At 41.2% G+C, this 20,232-nt stretch overlaps 1 protein-coding gene across 5 annotated transcripts in view; it reads right to left on the bottom strand.

Moving 5' to 3' along the window:
• Nucleotides 1–1,061: 1,061 nt before the first annotated feature.
• Nucleotides 1,062–20,232, bottom strand: part of TRMT44 (tRNA methyltransferase 44 homolog) — a 105,081-nt gene continuing 85,910 nt past the window's right edge. For 3 of the 5 annotated variants that reach the window (XM_029591782.1, XM_029591810.1, XM_029591818.1), the window contains exons 9-11: nucleotides 16,566–16,998; nucleotides 11,790–11,906; nucleotides 1,062–7,808 (exon numbers count right to left, since the gene is read on the bottom strand). In XM_029591782.1, the coding sequence (XP_029447642.1) occupies nucleotides 7,567–7,808; nucleotides 11,790–11,906; nucleotides 16,566–16,998 (792 nt within the window). In that variant the 3' untranslated portion in view covers nucleotides 1,062–7,566. Of the gene's footprint in view, nucleotides 7,809–10,291; nucleotides 10,792–11,789; nucleotides 11,907–16,565; nucleotides 16,999–20,232 lie in introns of those variants that run through there. The other 2 variants (XM_029591790.1, XM_029591800.1) reach the window with 2 other exon arrangements.

The raw sequence follows: 20,232 nt of genomic DNA, 5'->3' as shown, positions 1-20,232 counted from the left end.
ACAGCTCCATCACCGCAAGGCAATTATTTTCTGGAAAAAAGACTGAAGAGGGACCCTGTGTAGACGCGTGGATGGTGGCATGCTGGGCATGCTCAGTGTGCCAGTCAAAGTTCTAGAAACCTTTGACAAATGTTTTCCGTGCCGGGCTCCATCTGATGATGTCACCCATCTGTGATGACTACCATCCTGCTTGTCCTAGGAGAAATAACTGTTTTACATTTACCCGTTAAAGTCCTTTCATGAAAAAAACACCTAACTCCTTTTCAAAATTTTAACAAAATTGATTGACAAAGGTGATACAGGAAAATAAAAGATTCTAAATATATGCATTTTCATTCAAATATGACAAATATACTCATCTGGCTACAAAAATACCCTTATCCTCCACTAATTGTTCATTACTGACAAGTGGGAGGCTATGGCTGAGAAAAAAGAAATTGCATGGTTATAAAATCAGAATTTTTTTTACCAGAAAGTCTACTATCAGTCTAAAGAGGTAATATTTGTTGCTTAGCGTCTACTGGTAAAATTTTGGCCATGCCTTTGCAACTTATTTAAATAAATCTGACTGATAAATTAAGGAAAAATGTGAGGTCAGAGATTGCAGTATCATGATGCAATCTTGCCAAGCTCATGTTTATATGATGTTCATTCTAGGAGTAATGTCAATGTATAGCGTGCTCCTTGGCTGCTAACAGCAGGGCAGGAACATGAAATTTAAAAGCTGCCATCCTTTGTTTGTGCTCTAGCAGGCTTATTCATATCTTGTTTTTCTTTCACTCCTGTTTTTCTTTCTTTTTTAATGGCAATGGAAATTTACCTAGCATAGCGTTTAAGAAAGTTATAATACAGCCTTCTTTAATAAATATGAGAATTCTTCACTTTAACATATGCCTTAAGTAATGTCACTACAACTTCAGAGTACTGCTTTATTCTGAAAACAAATGCTGAACTCACAGCATGAGTGTTTGAATTCAGTGTTACAACTCAGCTCTGTGTCTGATAAAGGCAATAGCTATTCTGCAGGATGAGTGCTCTACAAAAATGCATAACTCACTGAACACACTATAGTCTTTGTTTTATTACAGCAGAAATTAAATAGCTTTTCTTTGGTTTTGACAGATTTCATTTATTAAAATTTCAAATCCCACTTGTAAAGCTGAGCTACTTACCTGTAACAGGTGTTCTCCAAGGACATCAGGAAAACATTTGTCAAAGTTTCTAGGAACTTTGACAGATTCACTGGGCTTACCCAGCATGCCACTAACCACATGTCCATGCGGAGTCCCTCTTCAGTCTTATAACAGAGTTTGTGAAAAATAAAACAAACCGAAAGAAACCTAACTCCTTGGGGTGGCGAGCGGGTTTCATGAGGACTAACATCCTGCTGTCCTTGGAGAACACCTGTTACAGGTAAGCAACTCTTTCTACAAGGACAAGCAGGATTGTAGTCCTCACGCATGGGTAATTATGTAGCTCCAGGCCGTTCCCAATATGAGCAGCATAGAACAGGTGCTGCACAACTAGAGCTGCAAAAAATAGGGAAGCAGGCCTGCACCCAAAGACCGGGCCCACGGTAGGAAGAATTGGGGTTTCATGGCTAAAACAGATTACGAAGGACTGACTGTCCAAAACTACTGTCACATCATCCATCCTTATCCAAGCTATGAGAGGTGAACATGTGGAGGGAACTCCAGGTTGCTGCCCTGCAAATCTCATGAATGGGGATGGCATGCAAGTGAGCCACCGAAACTGACATGGCCCTAACGGAATGAGCCTGGACATGACTTTCAAGCTGCAAGCCCGCTTCAGTGTAGCAGAAGGAAATACAGTTCGCTACCCAATGGGATAAGGTCTGCTTAGAAACTGCGACCCCCAACCTGTTTTTTGTTGAAGGAGACAAAAAGTTGAGTGGACAGGCGGTAAGGAGATGTCCGTTCCAGATAAAAAGCCAGAGCCTTTTTACAATCTAGGATACGCAATGCCTGCTCACCTTGGTGAGCGTGCAGCCTTGGAAAAAAGGAAGGCAGGACAATGGCCTGATTGAGATGGAACTCAGAGACTACCTTACGGAGAAACTTCGGATGCGTACATAGGACCACCTTAGCATGACAAAATTTGGTATAAGGTGAGTATGACACCAGAGCTCGTAGTTCACTGACCCTGTGTGCTGAAGTAACTGCTACCAAGATGACCTTCCAGGATAGGTACTTCAGGTCACAAGATCGCAAGGGCTCAAAAGGAGCCTTCATGAGCTGGGGCAGGAATATATTGAGGTCCCAGAAGACCAGTGGAGGCCGAGTGGGGGGCTTAAGTTGCAGCAAGCCCCGCATGAACTGCCCCACAAGCAGATGGGTGGAAATGGAGGCACCATTTCTCCCCTGATGATATGCTTCGATGGCACTAAGGTGAACTCTCATAGAAGTGGGTCTGCAGACCAGACTTGGAGAGGTGCAATAGGTAGTCCAAAAGCTTCGGAGGGGAACAAGAGAAGGGATCCAGACTGTGTCCCACATACCAAGCTGAAAACAGTTTCCACTTGAGTTTGTAAGATTTTCTCATGGAGGGCTTTCTGGACTCCAAGAGAATTCGAGATATGCCTTCTGAAAGGCCCAGAGCCTGTACCATCACCCAGTCAACATCCAAGCCATGAGAGACCGGGCTTGGAGGTTTGGGAGCCGAAGCCTGCCCTGGTCCTGAGAGATCAGGATCAGAGCAGTCCCTAACCGGATTGGAGGGAGCGAGGACAGCTCTCATAGAAGCGGGAACCAGACCTGGCGAGGCCAAAAAGGAGTGACCAGTATCATGGTACCTCAGTCCTGTTGGAGCGCCTTTTAGATTAGTGGAAGGGGAGGGTATGTGTTCAGCAGACCAGTGCCCCAATGAAGTGAAAAGGCATAGACACCAATTTTCTGCTCACCCAACGAGCAGAATCTATCCACTTTCTTGTTTTCTGGGGAAGCGAACGGGTCCAAGTCTGGGATCCCCACAAGCGAAAGATGCAGTCCACTACCTCTTGAATGAAGGACCACTCGTGAGGTCTGAAGGCCCGACTCAAGAAGTCCGCTAGGACGTTGTCCATTCCGAGGAGGTACACCACCCAGAGGAGAATGCCGTTCGCGAGGGCCCAAGACCAGATCTGGTTTGCTTCCTGATGTATGACCCTGTTCCTCCCTGCTTGTTCAGATACCACATCGCCACTTGATTGTCGGTCTGAACTAGGACCACTTTGTTGTGCAGGTGCTCTCTGAATGTCTTTAGGGTGTACTAAATCGCTCGGAATTCTAGGACGTTTATCTGGGACTGGGATTCTTGCACGGACCAAAGACCCTGAGTGTGGAGGTCTGCAACATGGGCTCCACAACCCAATGTGAGAAGCATCTGTAGTGAGGACCATCTGGGGCTGCGGGATCCAGAAGAGCATCCCCTGTTCCAGAATGGATGGGTCTGCCCACCACACAAGGGTTTGCTGAAGGGGAGTTGTGATCAAGACACGAGCCCGAAGATCCTGGGTGGCTTGACAACACTGGGAGCATAATGTCCACTGAGCCCTGAGCATATAATCTTAATCTTAATATAATCTTAATCTCTCGTCCCCCTCTTATTTCCTCCTCCAAGTTACACATCCTTGTTATAATGTAACTTTACTCTCCTTCAAATTGTTTTTACTGTTTGGTTGGTTATAGTTCCTTATTGTTTGATGTAAACAGAGTTGATTTGATTTGTATCAAGAAATTCGGTATAGAAAAGCCTTTAATAAATAAATAATAAATATAAAGCCAAGCAAATGGCATAATGTGCACCACTGCCATATGACCCAGAAGTCATAGGAACTGATGTGCTGAGACATGGGAGCAACTGGAGACTACTGAACAAGGGCAGTCAGAGTCTCTGCCCTATCTCGAGGCAGATAGGCCTTCTTCTGGACAGTATTTAGCCTGGCTGGAGTTGGGATTTCGGATAGTTAATAAGAAATCCCAGATTTTCCAAGATGCGTATTGTGACCTGCAGGGAATGCGGCACCCCCTGCCTGGAATTGCTCTTGATAAACCAATTGTCAAGGTAAGGCAAGACATGAACCCTTTACCTCTGAAGATAGGCTCCCACTCTTGCCAGACATTTGGTGAAAGCCCGGGGTGCAGATACTAGGCCGAAGGGCAGTACGCAGTACTTGTAGTGTTCCCCCTCTACCAGGAATAACAGATACCTCCGATCCGCTGGAGAAAAGGGGATATGGGCATATGCATCTGAGATCGAGGGAGCAAAGCCAGTTCCCCGCCTTAAGGAGGGGAATCAAAGTGCCCAATGAGACCATTTTGAACTTCTCTCTGACCAGAAACAGGTTCAACACCTTCAGATCCAGAATGGGGCAAAGGCCACCAGTTTTCTTGGGAATCAGGAAATACCTGGAGTAGAACCCGTCCCCCTGCTGGTTTGGTGGGACTGTTTCGACTGCTCGAACCATTAAGAGGGCGGCGAGCTTTACTCGAAGCACCTGTAGGTTGCCTACGTCTTTCCACCGTGGACAAGGAGGAGAGCGGGGTGGAACCCGTCGGAAATGCAATTTGTATCCCTGCCGTACGATGGACAGGACCCAGAGATCTGATGTAATTGATGTCCATCGCGGCAGGGGAGACTGACTCATGCTCCCTGGCCACCAGTCAAAATCCCACAATGGAGGTTTGTGGTGGGGCCGGAGTCAGATGGGGCATACAAGGATGTCTTGCTCTCAGTCTTGCCGGGGGGCCGCTGAGGTCTTGCTCTAGAGGCCAGCAGGTAGTACTTTCGTGACTGGTAAAAATCTCGCCTCAGGTACTGTCTAAGAGGTATTTTGCTGGAAGGCTGGGTGTCTGAAGTATTGGCTGACAACTGTTGAAGGGTTTCATGATAGTCCTTCAGTTGCACCACCGCCTCTAATCTTGTCCCCAAAAAATGTTTTACCCGTAGAAGGCAGATCTGCCAGACGGTCCTGGACCACGGGGTGCAGATCAGAGGCGCGCAGCCAAGCCATATGGCAAGCCCCAATGCCTACTGCGGTAATTCTCATAACTTGTGTTTATCACAGTCCAGGCCTTGCTGAACCACCTTCTGGAATTCCTCCTGGAATTGCCGTGAAAGATGTTCTCCCATCTCCTGGACTTGTTTCCAGAGTTTCCTGGAGTACTGCTCCATATAGAGCTGATAACAAGCAATCCTGGCTGTTAACACTGAGCCCTGGAACACTCAACGACCAAGAGCATCCAGAGCTCTATGCTTGTGGCCCGGGGGGGCAGAGGCATGAGTACAAAGCCTCTTTGCCTTCTTAAAGGCCGATTTTACCATCACTGACTGATGAGGAAGCTGACGGCACTCAAACCCCATGGTGGGTTGGACCAGATAAGGCTGCATTCGTCTTCCGGTTCATGAAAGTCAGGAGACCAGTTCCTTAAAGATGTCATGCACAGCCACCACCTCTCCTTAAGAGCATCCAGAAACTGCAGGATTTCCAGCATCTTGTGGCAAGATTCCTGTTCTGTCAAGAGCTGGAATGGCACCGACTCCACCATAGCTTTAACAAAACCAGTGAAAGAAAGATCCTCTGGAGGAGATTTTCGCCCCTCCTCTGGTGGAGAGGGTTCTGACGACAAGTCCTCTGATTCCTTGGTGGAAGAAAAGGAAGCCTCACCCTCCTAGGGGTCATAGGGGGCTTCCCCTTTGCTGTGGAGATGCGGGGCATGGAGCACCCACCTGGGCCTTGAGCCAGCGGTCCGCGAAGGCATTGGAGGAACAGACATAGGCACTGAGGGTGCCGACAGATTCCTAGATTTGGGAGCGCTGGTGGCATCGATGGCACCCAGGGCGTCGATCCTGGAGGCTCTGGAAGAGCTAGAGGTTGTCGAGCGTCGTGCACAATGGATGCGCCGTCGACCCCGAAGGACTTTTCTTGTCTGAGGAATTGCTCACCGGAATGGGAACTGGTGGTGGCAGCAGCGATGCTCCCCTTGGCCATGAAGGGGCTTGGCTGTGTCGGCAAGACACCGAGCAGTAGGTCCAGCTGCTCTAGCAGAGGAGCAAGCACCAATGGAGTCGGCTCAGGCAGTGGTGTCGGTCATGGTGGAAACCAGAGGGTCGATGCCCTGCAGGGCCCGGCTGACCACCAACCACATTCGCCTCTCTAATTCCTCCTCAAAAGCTGCAGAGTATAGAAAAGCAGGAGGTGGAGGCGGCAATGGAATCGGATCAATCCCGATGGCAGGGGTTGGAACTGAACCTTCCACAGACATTGGTGGTGATCGAATATCCTTGGAAAGACCAGAAGGAATCCCCTCCTCTAGACGAGACCACTTATGGGGAGGCACCGAGGCAGTCGATGCCTTTCCATGATCAGACTTCAACGAGGCAGAGTAGTGTCTGTGTTTCCATCAGTGCTCACCTTGGTCCTTACCCGTGACCGCTGACGACATCGAGGAACCTGACCGAGAGGACGAGGATCTTGCTCAGTCCACCGCTCCCACCTCAGGATCGAGGGATGGTAAGGGAGGGGAGACCGAGGGGGGTCAATGTCGAGACTCCTTTCCCTTGAGGGGTAGAAGTCCCTGTTGACAACAGATCTGATTTTTTTGACCCAAATGGCTTTTCCATTTTGTCTAGTTATGCCCGATGGCCCTTAGGGGTCATCTGGGCAAAAAGATCGCAACCACAGATGTCGTGTGATGCCCCCAGGCAAAAAACAAAGACCTTGTGGGGGTCTGTGATGGACATAGTTTGGGGGCACTGGCGAAAGCTGGACAACGCCATCCCGAGAAGCACGTGGTGCATGATCAATGGCCGGTGGCTACCAGGGGACGACCCTGTCTGGAATCGACGGCAAATCTGACAAAAAAAACTTACCGAAAGTGAAGAAGAAAAAAAATTCAAAATGCAGAGGGACCCTACACCATGCAGGAAGCGAGTTATATATTAAAAAAAACAAAAAAAACATGTGAGCTCCACAGCCGTGAGACTTTAGCTTCATGGAAAAAGACTGAAGAGGGACCCCACGTGGCTGCGTGGTTAGCAGCATCCTGGGCATGCCCAGTGTCTCTGCCAAAGTTCCTAGAAACTTTGACAAAAGTTTTCCATGCCAGGCTCCATCCAATGATGTCACCCATGTGTGAGGACAACCATCCTGCTTGTCCTTGGAGACAAACATGTTTTCCAGGTGGTAGAACAATAAAACACTGGCTCCCACATATTTGGGATCTACTTTTAAAGTATAACTCAGAAGCTTACCCTAAAATAATTACATAATGAAATGCAAAATAAAATGTTTTCATAGCTTGAACTGCTATAAGTACAATTTTAAAAGTTTACTATACTTTACAAATCACCATCATTCTGCTCTGCTTTCTCTTCACAAAATTATTTGCTCTGTATCCCTAATAAGGCTTCATCTCAGGATGGCTCTGACAAGATTTCCTAGGAATCACAATGTATGAACACCTGATCTTGCTCATATACACTTTAGAAAGCTCATTTAAACTTTCTGGATTCTCAGCCTCTCTCACCTCAGTCCCCAGTGATATTCATAAAGCATTGTAGTACATTTCACATAACCTCCCTTATTACTGTGTTTGCTTTTTTCCTTTGCAAGACTCGTAACTCTTCAGTCCCATGTGCATATGGGCAGGATTCAGGAGTCCGAGGACAGCCATTGGGATGATTCAAAAAAAACCAACAGAGACGTGTCTTGAAAGCTTCAGAAGAAAGCCTTCTTCTGACTTCTGCCCTGTGTCGATTTGTTACTTTTTCTTCTCTCCAATCGCGTATATGAACTCTTGCATTCAGAACTGAAAGGGTAAAAAAAAAATAAAAATAAAATATATAAATCTATAACAATCAGTCTGCAGAAATATAAAGGCTTCCCATAAAATATAATACACACCTTACTTCTATTATTACATATTAATACAAAAATATAATCTTTTATTCTATAGCAATCTGTTTTGGCTAATAATGTCTTACTGCTGAAATTCAACAATTTACAAACATTCAAAAGATAAGTCTTAAATACAAAGCCCACTCAGCAATAAATATTATATTTATTATGTTTCATGACAAATGCTCATAGTTTAGGTAACAAAATCCCAGACTTGCAAGCCCTCATGGCAGTAGATTTAGATATTGTTGAAGACAGAGATATGGATAAAATTAGTCCTGTTGGACTATACTATACCAAGGGGTGGGGGGGGAGGTAGGCCAGGGCTTCTCAAACCTGTTCTGGCGACCCCATAACCAGCCTAGTTTTCTAGATATCACAATGAATATGCATGACATAAATCTGCACATATCAAGTCTACAATGTATGCATATTTATCTCATGCATATTCACTGGGGGTATCAGGAAAACCAGATTGGCTTTGGGGTTACCAGGATAGGTTTGGGAAGCTCTGGGGAAGGCACAAAGGGGAATAAGAGCATTTTATGTAAAATATAATATTAAAGGAACTGAAATGCAAGGAATATGGGGAAAAAACGGACAACCTCTATTCTGTCTATATCATTATAGAGATGTGGCCTCCAGAATTGGACACAATGCTGCAGATGAGGTCTCACTAACAACCTCTACAGAGCTATTATCACTTCCCTTTTTCTGGCCACCACTCTGTCATACTATTTCAAAACCTTAAGATGCTTACCTTTGATCACTCTGAGATTTTGATCCTGCTTGAGGGCACATCAGCATCTCACCTCCCTTATGTACTCCTCCCTTGGATTTCTGCACCCCAAATGCATGACTCTGCACTTGTTTGCACTGAAACTTAACTGGTCAAGCCCTTGATCACGCCTCAAGCTTTTTTAGATCCTTACTAATTTTGTTTGCCCATTCTGCTGCAGATCTGTTTCAACTGTCATAAGTGAGGGACTGACAAAACAGCAAGGAAGGCTGCTTAATAAAGCCGTGGAAGCAGAAATACGCAATAAGCAGCCTGATGTCCAAAATTAAAATTTATTGTGTAGAATCAAATTATGCAATAGGCCCGACTCCAGCTGAGTTTCGCCCTCTTTCAATAGGGCTGCATCAGGGGCTAAAAACATACAATAATAGACATTAAATAATATAAAAATAAATTATTCAAAACTAATAAAAACATATAATAACCAGACATTCAAAATGGACATATAAAATGAACATATAAAATGGTAGCATGGATGTATGTAGTATGAACATGAATTGTATAAAATATCATAAACATAGAAATATACAGTAAAAATAACAATAAATAGCTAAAACCAGCAATAAATGCTAAACGATGACAGATACCTAAAAATGGATATTGCCTTTAAAAATATATAGCTAATGTGAATACCCAATGGGATTCTGAATCAATTGCTCTCAAAGTGATATAAAAAAGAACTAGTGGGGAAAGAGAAAGTGTATAGAAAATTTGTGATTATTATACCATTACTGAACAGGATTTGTTTTTTGAAAAAATATAAAATAATAATAAATAATAATTAAATGCTTCCAATTTACATATGTATATTTTAAGTCTTTATCAGGGAGTTGTAAGTAAAATCAAAAAATGGTGCCTATGAAATTAATGTAGAAAAAACAAAATGATATTCAAAAATTGATAAATGATCATGATGAATTATCAAAATACCTCAAATTTGTGGTAATTCAGAATTATTTTTTACTTTAAATTTGATTAAGTGCTTCCAATTTACATATGTATATGTTAAATCTATATCAAGGAGTTGTAAGTAAAACCTATAAAGGGTGCCTATGAAATTAATGTGGAGAAAACAGAAAAGTATTCAGATGATATTTGCAGAATGGTAAAATGAATAAAGATGAATGAATAGTAAAATGAATAAAGATGAATGAAGTAGCATGTCTAACTGCATAGGGAGTGATTATTGCATATGTATAGAAAAAGGAAATACTGTGCAAAATGTTGAATTGATAAAATGCGCTTTCAAGTAAACGACAATAGAAGAATGAGTAAAAAAAATTTTTTTTTAAAATAATGCCAGTGAGTGTATGATCAAATTAAAAACAGTCAATCGTGTATACTTGATTTAAGCATTGTTACTTACAGCATTTAGATCCTGACTCGGTGTATAGCAACAGTTTCTGCAGGTAAAATATTCGAAATGACAGTAGTGCAAATCGCTGCGATCTCTTCAAATAGCATTAAAACGCCGACAACGGCGTGCTGTATTAGAAAAACGCGCCGAACAAAGTGGGGGGGGGGGGGGGGGGGGGGTGAAAGAACGTAAATAAATGGTATTACATAGATGTACAAAAAATATATGCATGAATTATGAATGCTAAAAAAATATGTATATTGAACGCTAAAAGATATTTGGGTGAACATGATAGCAAACATAAAAAATACATGAAAGAAAAAATAACTAATGTGGTTATGACATATAATGTGAAGTGAGCAGGGGGCATGATAAAGTGAACACAAAAAAATAAAATAATAATATAATAAATAATAATAATGCTGTGCAAAACCGGTGACATGTGACATGAATTGAGTGCCCACTAGAATAAACGAAAAAAAATAGAAGGTGAAAGAATGGCTTGAAAAGAACCAAAAAACTGGTGACATCAGGGTAATTACTGTACATGAATAAACAGATCGGATAAAGAAAACATGCTCTGGTGTATTATTGCATTTTAGCGATGTTACTTACAATATTTAAAAACTGGCTCCGTGTATACCAATACTTTCAGCGGGTAAGGTATAGACGATCTCGTTAATGGAAATCGCTGCGATCTCTTCAAAAAGACATTTAAACGCCGGCGCTGGTGTACTGCTTTTAAGGGGAGGGGAGAGAGCGTGCCAAAAAAATGTGTCAATCAACAAAGGAAAGGGGCGTGACTACATAGATTCGCGTAGTATTCAACTGAGTCAGTTCCTACTGGTGTTGTGCACAAAATGTCAACAAGAACACTAGATCTTAAACAATTAGTAAACAATGGCCGAAATAAATTAATGAAATAAAAAAATATATATATCTGCGTGTTTCCTATGTGTGTATACTCAAAAACAACTTAGTGTGTAGACAATTGCAAAAAGTATGTGATTTATTGTGAAATGTGTATATTAAAAAATATTTGAGTGAACATGATAGCAAGCATAAAAAATACATGACAGGGAAAATAACTAATGTCATACTATTTCAAAACCTTAAGATGCTTACCTTTGATCACTCTGAGATTTTGATCCTGCTTGAGGCACATCAGCATCTCACCTCCCTTATGTACTCCTCCCTTGGATTTCTGCACCCCAAATGCTTGACTCTGTACTTGTTTGCACTGAAACTTAACTGGTCAAGCCCTTGATCACTCCTCAAGCTTTTTTAGATCCTTACTAATTTTGTTTGCCCATTCTGCTGCAGATCTGTTTCAACTGTCATAAAACAGACTTTTCCTATTAATCCCTCTGTAATATCACTTATGAAAATATTAAAAAGAACCAGCCCCAGTACTGAGCCTTATAGCACTCCACTTTTTCTTTGCAGTGCCTTTCATTTATAACTGACCTCTGTTGTCATAGCATTCAGCTAGTTTCTAACCAATTATGTAATTACATTGGGATTTGCCTTTAAGAGCAAAAATTGTAAGGAAGCACCCCCGGGGAACTGTAAAAAAAAAAAAAAAAAAGACACTGTCCTAAAAGAGGCACAAAGGAAAGGGAAATGTGTTGGGGACCTTGAAATTTACATGCCGAAGTAAACAAAATGCTTTATCTGCTTGGTAGGTTATAACATTCATTCCAAATGGAAGCTATAACTCATACTAAATTCCTTACCTTCAAATACCTGGTAGTTGTTCCTAAGGAGGGTTTGCAAGCCTCCAAACTCATTTTTCAATCTCTGTAAAGTTGGTTTCCCTAAAAGATCAGCTATTTCTCGCAAGGAAAGACTAACTGTAAAAAAAACCCCCAACAATTAAAAATAAACAGCACACATGCTTGGCTAATAAATAGGCTAATGCTTGTCAATACAGTCTACAGATCAAACATTATAACTGTACAGAGCAGGAGTTCTCACACCGAGCCTATCAAGTTTTCAAAATATCCACAATAAATACACGAGATAGATTTGCTCACACTACTTCCATTGTATGCAAATCTACATCATGCATGTTCACTGTGGATATCCTGAAAATCTGACTGGCTAGGTGTGTCCTGAGGATTGGATTGTGGACCTCTGGTTTAAGGCAATGGTTCTCAATCCAGGCCTTGGGACACTCAGCCAATCTGATTTTCTCGATAACCACAATGAATATGCATAAATTAGATTTACATTTAATTAATGGGTATTATTTGATGTGTCTACTGTTTTAAAATGTTATTTGTGTATGAGTTTTAAATTATTGGATGTTATCCTATTCATCAGCTGTTTTGAAATATTTATTCTGTTTTACTATTATGACTGTTTTATATTTCTTAATTTTGTTTGATGTTTTATGCAGCATGGTACTATTTTTGTTTTTCCACTGTTGCACTGCATACAGAGTTTGGCTTGTTGCAGTTTCTAGTTCAGTTTTTGTCTGCATGTTTCTATTTATACTTTAAGGTAACTATTCTGTAGTTGGTGATATTCTGCATGTGTGACTGAGGTGAGGTATTCTGTTAGCTAGTGTGTAGTTTCTCTATAGGGATCTATAGCAGCCTGGCCTGTTCTGTTTTCCTAACAGGAAGGATAGAGCCTTTTTTTCTTTTTATAATTGTTTTACTTGGGGAAAAACATATCAGCTTCAATCATATCTTTACATAACTTGAATATTTTAAATGAAAATTGTCAAAATTAATATTCATGAGTTGTGTGAAAGGAATCTGGCAGATCAGGATGCAGACCGGCTGATGGCATTCGAGGACCAGAGATACCTGTCCATGATTTAAATCTTGGCAGGCCACGTCAAAAAGGTTGCCTAGCCCTGCATTAGCCAATTTTTGGCAACTACATCTCCCAATCTATTGAGATCATAGGATATGAACAACTGAGAAGCTGGACAACTCGGCTGAGTCCTTCTCAAGTGATATGCTAGGGCTCCTTGCAATGCACAGAGTAAAGAGCCCCATTCTCCTCTGTGTGCATGCAGTCTTGGAAAGAAATTAAGCAGCACAATAATTTAATTGATGTGGCATGTGATACCACTTAGGGAACTTAGGGTGAATACCTAGGATCACACACTGCTATGAAAGAATTGCAGGTACACTGAATACAAACTCAAGAGACTATAATTCACTTACTCTTCATACCAAAGTGAAGGCAGCAAGGTGAGAAATTTCAAGACCACTGACATGAGAGATTTGAAAAGAGGTTTCGATTGAGTAAGGACCACACTGAAGTCCAAATAAATTCAAGATTTATTCACCTTGGTATGCCAAAAAGCCCTCATGAATTTTGATACCAACAAGTGAAGGGAGATCGGAGTCTGCTGCTGACATGCTGCAAAGACACTTGCATGAATTCTTTCACCTAAGCCAGTCTGTTCCCCACTTTGGCCAGAAGTGAAGGAAGCAGGATATTGGTGTCTGGTTAGTAGCTGGTTGTTGGTGTTGCTGTGCTGTGTGTTGCTTTCACACATCATTATAGAAGGAGCCCGATGGCATTGAAAAGAATGGAGTAAGAGGAAGAGGAAGAACAGATATTAAACAAGTTACTTAGACCCCAGGAGAAAGTATGGGGACCAGTCAGCTATACCCTAAGAAGCTGTAGGATCTTCTGGTCGAAAGATTTCTAACTGAAATCAGTATGTCCTCCAACTCCTTAGGAAGGAGTAAGGAGGAAACGACTGTGTGTTCAATGTCCAGGCTGTGAGAGCCAGTGGTTGCAAGCTCAGATGGTAGAGTCTGCTGCTTTCCTGTATGATGAGAGCGAGAGTTCCCTAACGCAACTTTAAGCAGAGCTATGGACAACATATTGATTCTATTTATGATGTGACCATGAATCAATCTCACCTTGTCCTGAATGACCTTCTAGACAACCCTAGCAATGAGAGAAATTGGTGGGTACACAAAGAGTAGACAGGTGCACAAAAGCCTCGGGTGTTGAACTGTAGTTGCTTGGAGAACAACTATCTTTCTGTTGCCCTCTGAGCTAACACGTCTATCATTGACATTCTCCAAAAACTGAACAAATTTTCTACGACCCTATGATCCAAGGATTACTTGTGAATCTGCAGCACTCTCAGACTGTCCAGACTGTCCACTAACATGTTTTGGACTTCTGGAAGATAGATCTCCTGGGCATAGATATTGTGACAACCAGTCCAACACTAAATTCAGACTTCCTTGCATTGTGTATAGAAGCCCGTGTCTTACTGCTTATTCATGCAGAACATGGCCACCTGATTTTCCACATGGATCAATATTCTCTTGCTCTACGGAGGGTGAGAGAATTCCCTAGTGCTCACAGTTCCAGCAAGTTGACCAGCAAACGGCTTTCTGATTTGATGCAAGAGGTAATGGTGTTGGGGCCATTTGGTAATAGTGATCATAACATGTCAAATTTGTCCACTAAAGGGTGGACATTAAGGAAATCTACTGTGATAGCATTTAACTTTCAAAAGTAATCTGGGTTGCATTCCCAGTCTTTGGTGGAAGCTCTCATCTGTCTGTATCTCTGCCTCATACCTATTTAGTTTCTCTCTCTCTCCATTCTTGCATTCTTTCACTATTTCAAGTTTCTCCCTTAGCCCAGACTCTCTCTCCAGTTTCTCCCTCTCTGGAGTACAAATTGTATATAGCTTTCGAGGCACCGAGCCACTAACAACTGAAATCTCTGTAACATTTCCTTTTATTTCCCGCCTAATTCATCACCACCTGTTTTTAACACTAAATCCCTCCCCCTCTACATCAATGTTCCCTCTAAAGGATTTGGTTGCTGTGTGCTGAGCAAACATTTTTTGTTTCTTTACCCTGTGAGCACTACTTTCTTTGATGCAAAAAGCCTCTGTTTTATGCAGACAGACCCTTACCCAGTACAGAATAAGGGACTACAAATTAGAAACAGACCAAAATAAAATGGAAAGCCCGAGAAACCAGACTCTGAACAATGGAATACTGAAGAAAGAACAAAATACAAATATGATGCTTCCTTAAGTATGTGGACGAATGGATGCCTGCCTGGGGGGGGTCTGTGTGTGTGTGTGAGAGATAAATGGGTGCCGGCCTGGGGGTCTGTGTGAAAATGTGTTCCTGCCTGGGGATCTCTCAATCTGTGTGTGTGTGTGTGAGAACAAATGGGAGCTTGCCTGGGGGGAGCTAGTGAGACTGAGTGCATGCATGTGTGACAGAGACAGCATGTGTGTTTGTGAGAGGGAGAGCCTAGTATGTGTGAGACAGCATGTGAGAGTGAGAGCCTGTGTGTCAGAGAGTGAGACAGCATCTGAGAGAACCGGTGTGTATTTATGAGAGAGAGATAGCATGTGAAAGCAAGAGCTGTTTGTAAGCTATAGCATGTGAGTGCACGAGAGTATGAGAGAGACACCGTGTGAGAATGAAGATATGAAAGGAAGATAGAAAAATGTGAAAATCCGGAAAATAAGAGGAGGAATGGAGGTCAAAACCTGCATACATCTAATAATGCTATAAAAATGTTAAGTAGTAATAGTAGAAAATGGAAAAGATCAAGAAAGTAAGGAATTTAAAAAAAATGACAAATACAATCAAGGACACAAAAAGAGGTTAGAAGATTGTTTTTGTTATGTATTTTTCTAATTTTGCTAATTAAAATTAATCATGCCCATATTTTGCCTTATTTCTGCCTTAGCTTGACTATAAAACATCTTGGTTCGCTAATGTCCAATGTGGGCCAAATGAGGTCTGACGAGACCTCCCTGGTGCTTTAACTCCTCTTTTGTTGGAAGAACGTCAGAGATCTCTTTATAACCAGCAAGCAGTGATCCAACAAACTTAGTTTTTTGTAAAAGCTTTCTCAGCAAAATTCTACTATAACTGTGCAGTGCATACTTTGTAGAAATAAGTCTTCAATTTTTTACAACTAATATTTGTAATAAATTAGTATGTTATAAAGAAATGCCACTGCATTTCATTTACACACACACTGATTTTGTGTAATCTTTGGCATCTACTGTGGGCTTCTGCCTCTTTAAATGGCAACACTTAAGTGCAATTGTTTGGTCTATACATCTCTTATATAGACCTGCATTTAGGAAATTCTTTACAGAAACTGATTTATATAAGTATTTCAGTTTGGTAGCTCTAATTAACAGAGAAATAGAATATGATATCAGATGAGGACTGTAAGGCCCACCTAGTCTGCCCAATTTATTTCTCGTGCAATGCCTCCAATTGATCTTTGGTGTTCCCTACATTTCTGCACAACTAGGAATCCCCTGTGCTTATTCCATGCTTTCTTGATTTTTAAGACATTCTCTACTGTAAATGTGTAACATACTTTGAATTGGTCTTTTATTTCTGATGTTATTTTAATTTATTTTTACCATGTTTTATTCAATATTATGTATGTTCATTGTAACCGCCCCGAACATTGGAGGGTGTGGGATATAAATATTTTAAAATAAATAAAATAAAATATATAAAATGAAGACTTACTTCCTCTATTCCAGATGTCCCCACTTCCTGCATAGATTCTTCCATCCTGATCATTTTCATTTGTGGTTAACAATGAACAGGCCACCTTTAATACTACTCTGTCTATGAAATCTCGAGGCAGTGAAGCACAGTTCCGTATTTGTTCTGTTTTTCCTCTGGGTTGAAATTCAGATATCCAGGTTTTGCTATTAGCTGCTTCCATGTCCTTTCCAGAAGACAGAGTCATTGATTTATCATTGGTATCACTAACAGATTTAGGGTCATTACAATAGCCAGAACCTATTGCAGAGTCTGTTGTACTATGGTGTAACTCTGTATCACTACTTAAGATTGCAGGGTTAGAACGCTTTTGGTTAATATATTGACATCTCTGCTCATCCACTGAAGCTTCTTGCGTAGGTGAATATGTTCTGGACTTTCCAATGAGGCATACCTAAATTGAAAGAAACAAACCTATAATTATCTTATAAAAAAATTTTTAAGTCGATGGTTGAACTAGATTTCATCTTTTATTATATTTAAGATAAGTTTTATCCTGTATTATCTTTAAACTGAAATCAAATGCAGGATACTATATAAAGACATGCAGCATGTATACAGTTTTGTGCAAAGTTCATCAGGGAATCTAAGAATGAATTCTATCCATGTTTGGCATGGTGAACACTTTAGTGGGTAGATGCATTTTATTTATTTACATCATTTATGACACACTGATCTGCCAATCTTAGCAGGCAACAATTCACTTTCACAGAAATTAAACACACTGCTATATCAGGGTACAAATTATATCGCAATGATAGGGAGGATCAACTTGGTGGGGGTGTGGCACTTTATGTCCGGGAGGGTAGAGTCCAACAGGATAAAGATCATACAAGAGACTAAATGCTCAGTAGAATCTATATGGGTAGAAATCCCATGTGTGTTAGATAAGAGTATAGTGATAGGAGTATACTACTGTCCACCTGGACAAAATGGTCATACAGATGATGAAATGCTAAGAGAAATCAGGGAAGCTAACCAATTTGGCAGTGCAGTAATAATGGAAGATTTCAATTACCCCCAACATTGACTGGGTACATGTAACATCAGGGACATGCTAGAGACAAAGTTCCTGGATGTAATAAACGACATTCATGAAGCAATTGGCTCAGGAACCAAAATGAGAGAGGGAGCTATTTTAGATTTGGTGAGAGAGGATTTGGTGAGAGAGGTAACTGTGGTGGGGCCACTTGGCAATAGTGATCATAACATGATCAAATTTAAACTAATAACTGGAAGGGGGACAATAAGTAAATCTACAGTTCTAACACTAATTTTTCATTGATAAAATGAGGAAAATAGAAAAAACCTGAAAGGTGCAGTTGCAAAGGTTAAAATTGTTCAAAAGGCATGGACATTGTTTAAAAATACAATCTTTGACGCGCAGTCCAGATTCATTCCACACATCATGAAAAGTGGAAGGAAGCCAAAACTATTACCGGCATGGTTAAAAGGTGAGGTGAAAGAGGCTATTTTAGCCAAAAAAAAATCCTTCAAAAATTGGAAGAAGGATCCATCTGAAGAAAATAGGAAAAAGCATAAGCATTGTCAAGTTAAGTGTAAAACATTGATAAGACAGGCAAAGAGAGAAAATTTAAATTGAAGCTGGCCGTAGAGGCAAAAACTCATAATAAAAACTTTTTAAAATATATCCGAAGCAAGAAACCTGTGAGGGAGTCGGTGGACCGTTAGATGACCGAGGGGTTAAAGGGGCTCTTAGGGAAGATAAGGCCATTGCAGAAAGACTAAATGAATTCTTTGCTTCTGTGTTTACTAATGAGGATCTTGGGGAGATACCAGTTCCAGAGATGGTTTTCAAGGGTGATGAGTCAGATGAACTGAACTAAATCACTGTGAATCTGGAAGATGTAGTAGGATAGATTGACAAACTAAAGAGTAGCAAATCACTTGGACTGATGGTATGCATCCTAGGGTTCTGAAGGAACTAAAAAATGAAATTTTAGATCTATTAGTTAAAATTTGTAACCTATCATTAAAATCATCCATTGTACCTGAAGACTGGAGGGTTGCCAATGTAACACCAATATTTAAAAGGGGCTCCAGGGGCGATCCTGGAAACTATAGACCAGTGAGCCTGATTTCAGTGCTGGGGAAAATAGTGGAAACTATTCTAAAGATCAAAATCACAGAGCATATAGAAAGACATGGTTTAATGGAACACAGTCAACATGGATTTACCCAAGGGAAGTCTTGCCTCACAAATCTGCTTCATTTTTTTGAAGGGGTTAATAAACATGTGGATAAAGGTGAACCGGTAGATGTAGTGTACTTGGATTTTCAGAAGATGTTTGACAAAGTCCCTCATAAGAGGCTTCTAAGAAAACTAAAAAGTCATGGGAAAGGAGGTAGTGTCCTTTTGTGGATTACAAACAGGTTAAAAAACAGGAAACAGAGTAGGATTAAATGGTCAATTTTCTCAGTGGAAAAGGGTAAACAGTGGAGTGCCTCAGGGATCTGTGCTTGGACCGGTGCTTTTCAATATATTTATAAATGATCTGGAAAGGAATACGATGAGGTCATCACATTTGCAGATGATACAAAATTATTCAGAGTAGTTAAATCACAAGCAGATTGTGATACATTGCAGGAGGATCTTGCAAGACTGGAAGATTGGGCATCCAAATGGAGGATGAAATTTAATGTGGACACATGCAAGGTGTTGCATATAGGGAAAAATAACCCTTGCTGTAGGTTACATGTTAAGTTCCATATTAGGAGCTACCACCCAGGAAAAAGATCTAGGCATCATAGTGGATAATACTTTGAAATCTGCTGTAGCAGTCAAAAAAGCAAACAGAATGTTAGGAATTATTAAGGGAATGGTTAACAAAACGGAAAATGTCATAATGCCTCTATCACTCCATGGTGAGACTGCACCTTGAATACTGTGTGCAATTCTGGTCGCTGCATCTCAAAAAAGATATAGCTGTGATGGAGAAGGTACAGAGAAGGGTGACCAAAATGATAAAGGGGATGGAACAGCTCCCCTATGAGGAAAGGCTGAAGAGGTTAGGGCTGTTCAGCTTGGAGAAGAGACGGCTGAGGGGGAATATGATAGAGGTCTTTAAAATCATGAGAAGTTTTGAACGAGTGGATGTGAATTGGTTATTTATACTTTCAGATAATAGAAGGACTAGGGAGCACTCCATGAAGTTAGCAAGTAACACATTTAAGACTAATCAAAGAAAATTCTTTTTCACTCAACGCACAATTAAGCTCTGGAATTTGTTGCCAGAGGATGTGGTTAGTGCAGTTAGTGCAGCTGGGTTTAAAAAAGGTTTGGATAAGTTCTTGAAGAATTCCATTAACTGCTATTAATCAAGTTGACTTAGGGAATGGCCTCTGCTATTACTGGCATCAGTAGCATGGGACCTTCTTACTGTTTGGGCCAGGTTCTTGTGGTCTGGTTTGGCCTCTGTTGGAAAAAGCATGTTGGGCTTGATGGACCCTTGATCTGACCCAGCATGGCCATTTCTTATGTTCTTACAACACACAATGAAAAGAGCAAAAGAACAGTTTAAAATAAGCAATCTAGTAAGGTCTCTCTGACAGCAAGAACATTATATGGAGAAGGCAAGGTCAAAGCAATGGGCTTTCAGGAGCTTTC

This window comes from Rhinatrema bivittatum, chromosome 1 (genome assembly GCF_901001135.1).
Source record: "Rhinatrema bivittatum chromosome 1, aRhiBiv1.1, whole genome shotgun sequence".
Classification (NCBI taxonomy): Eukaryota; Metazoa; Chordata; class Amphibia; order Gymnophiona; family Rhinatrematidae; genus Rhinatrema; species Rhinatrema bivittatum.
Note: the sequence above shows the minus strand (reverse complement) of the source record. Positions and strands in the feature narration are given on the sequence as shown.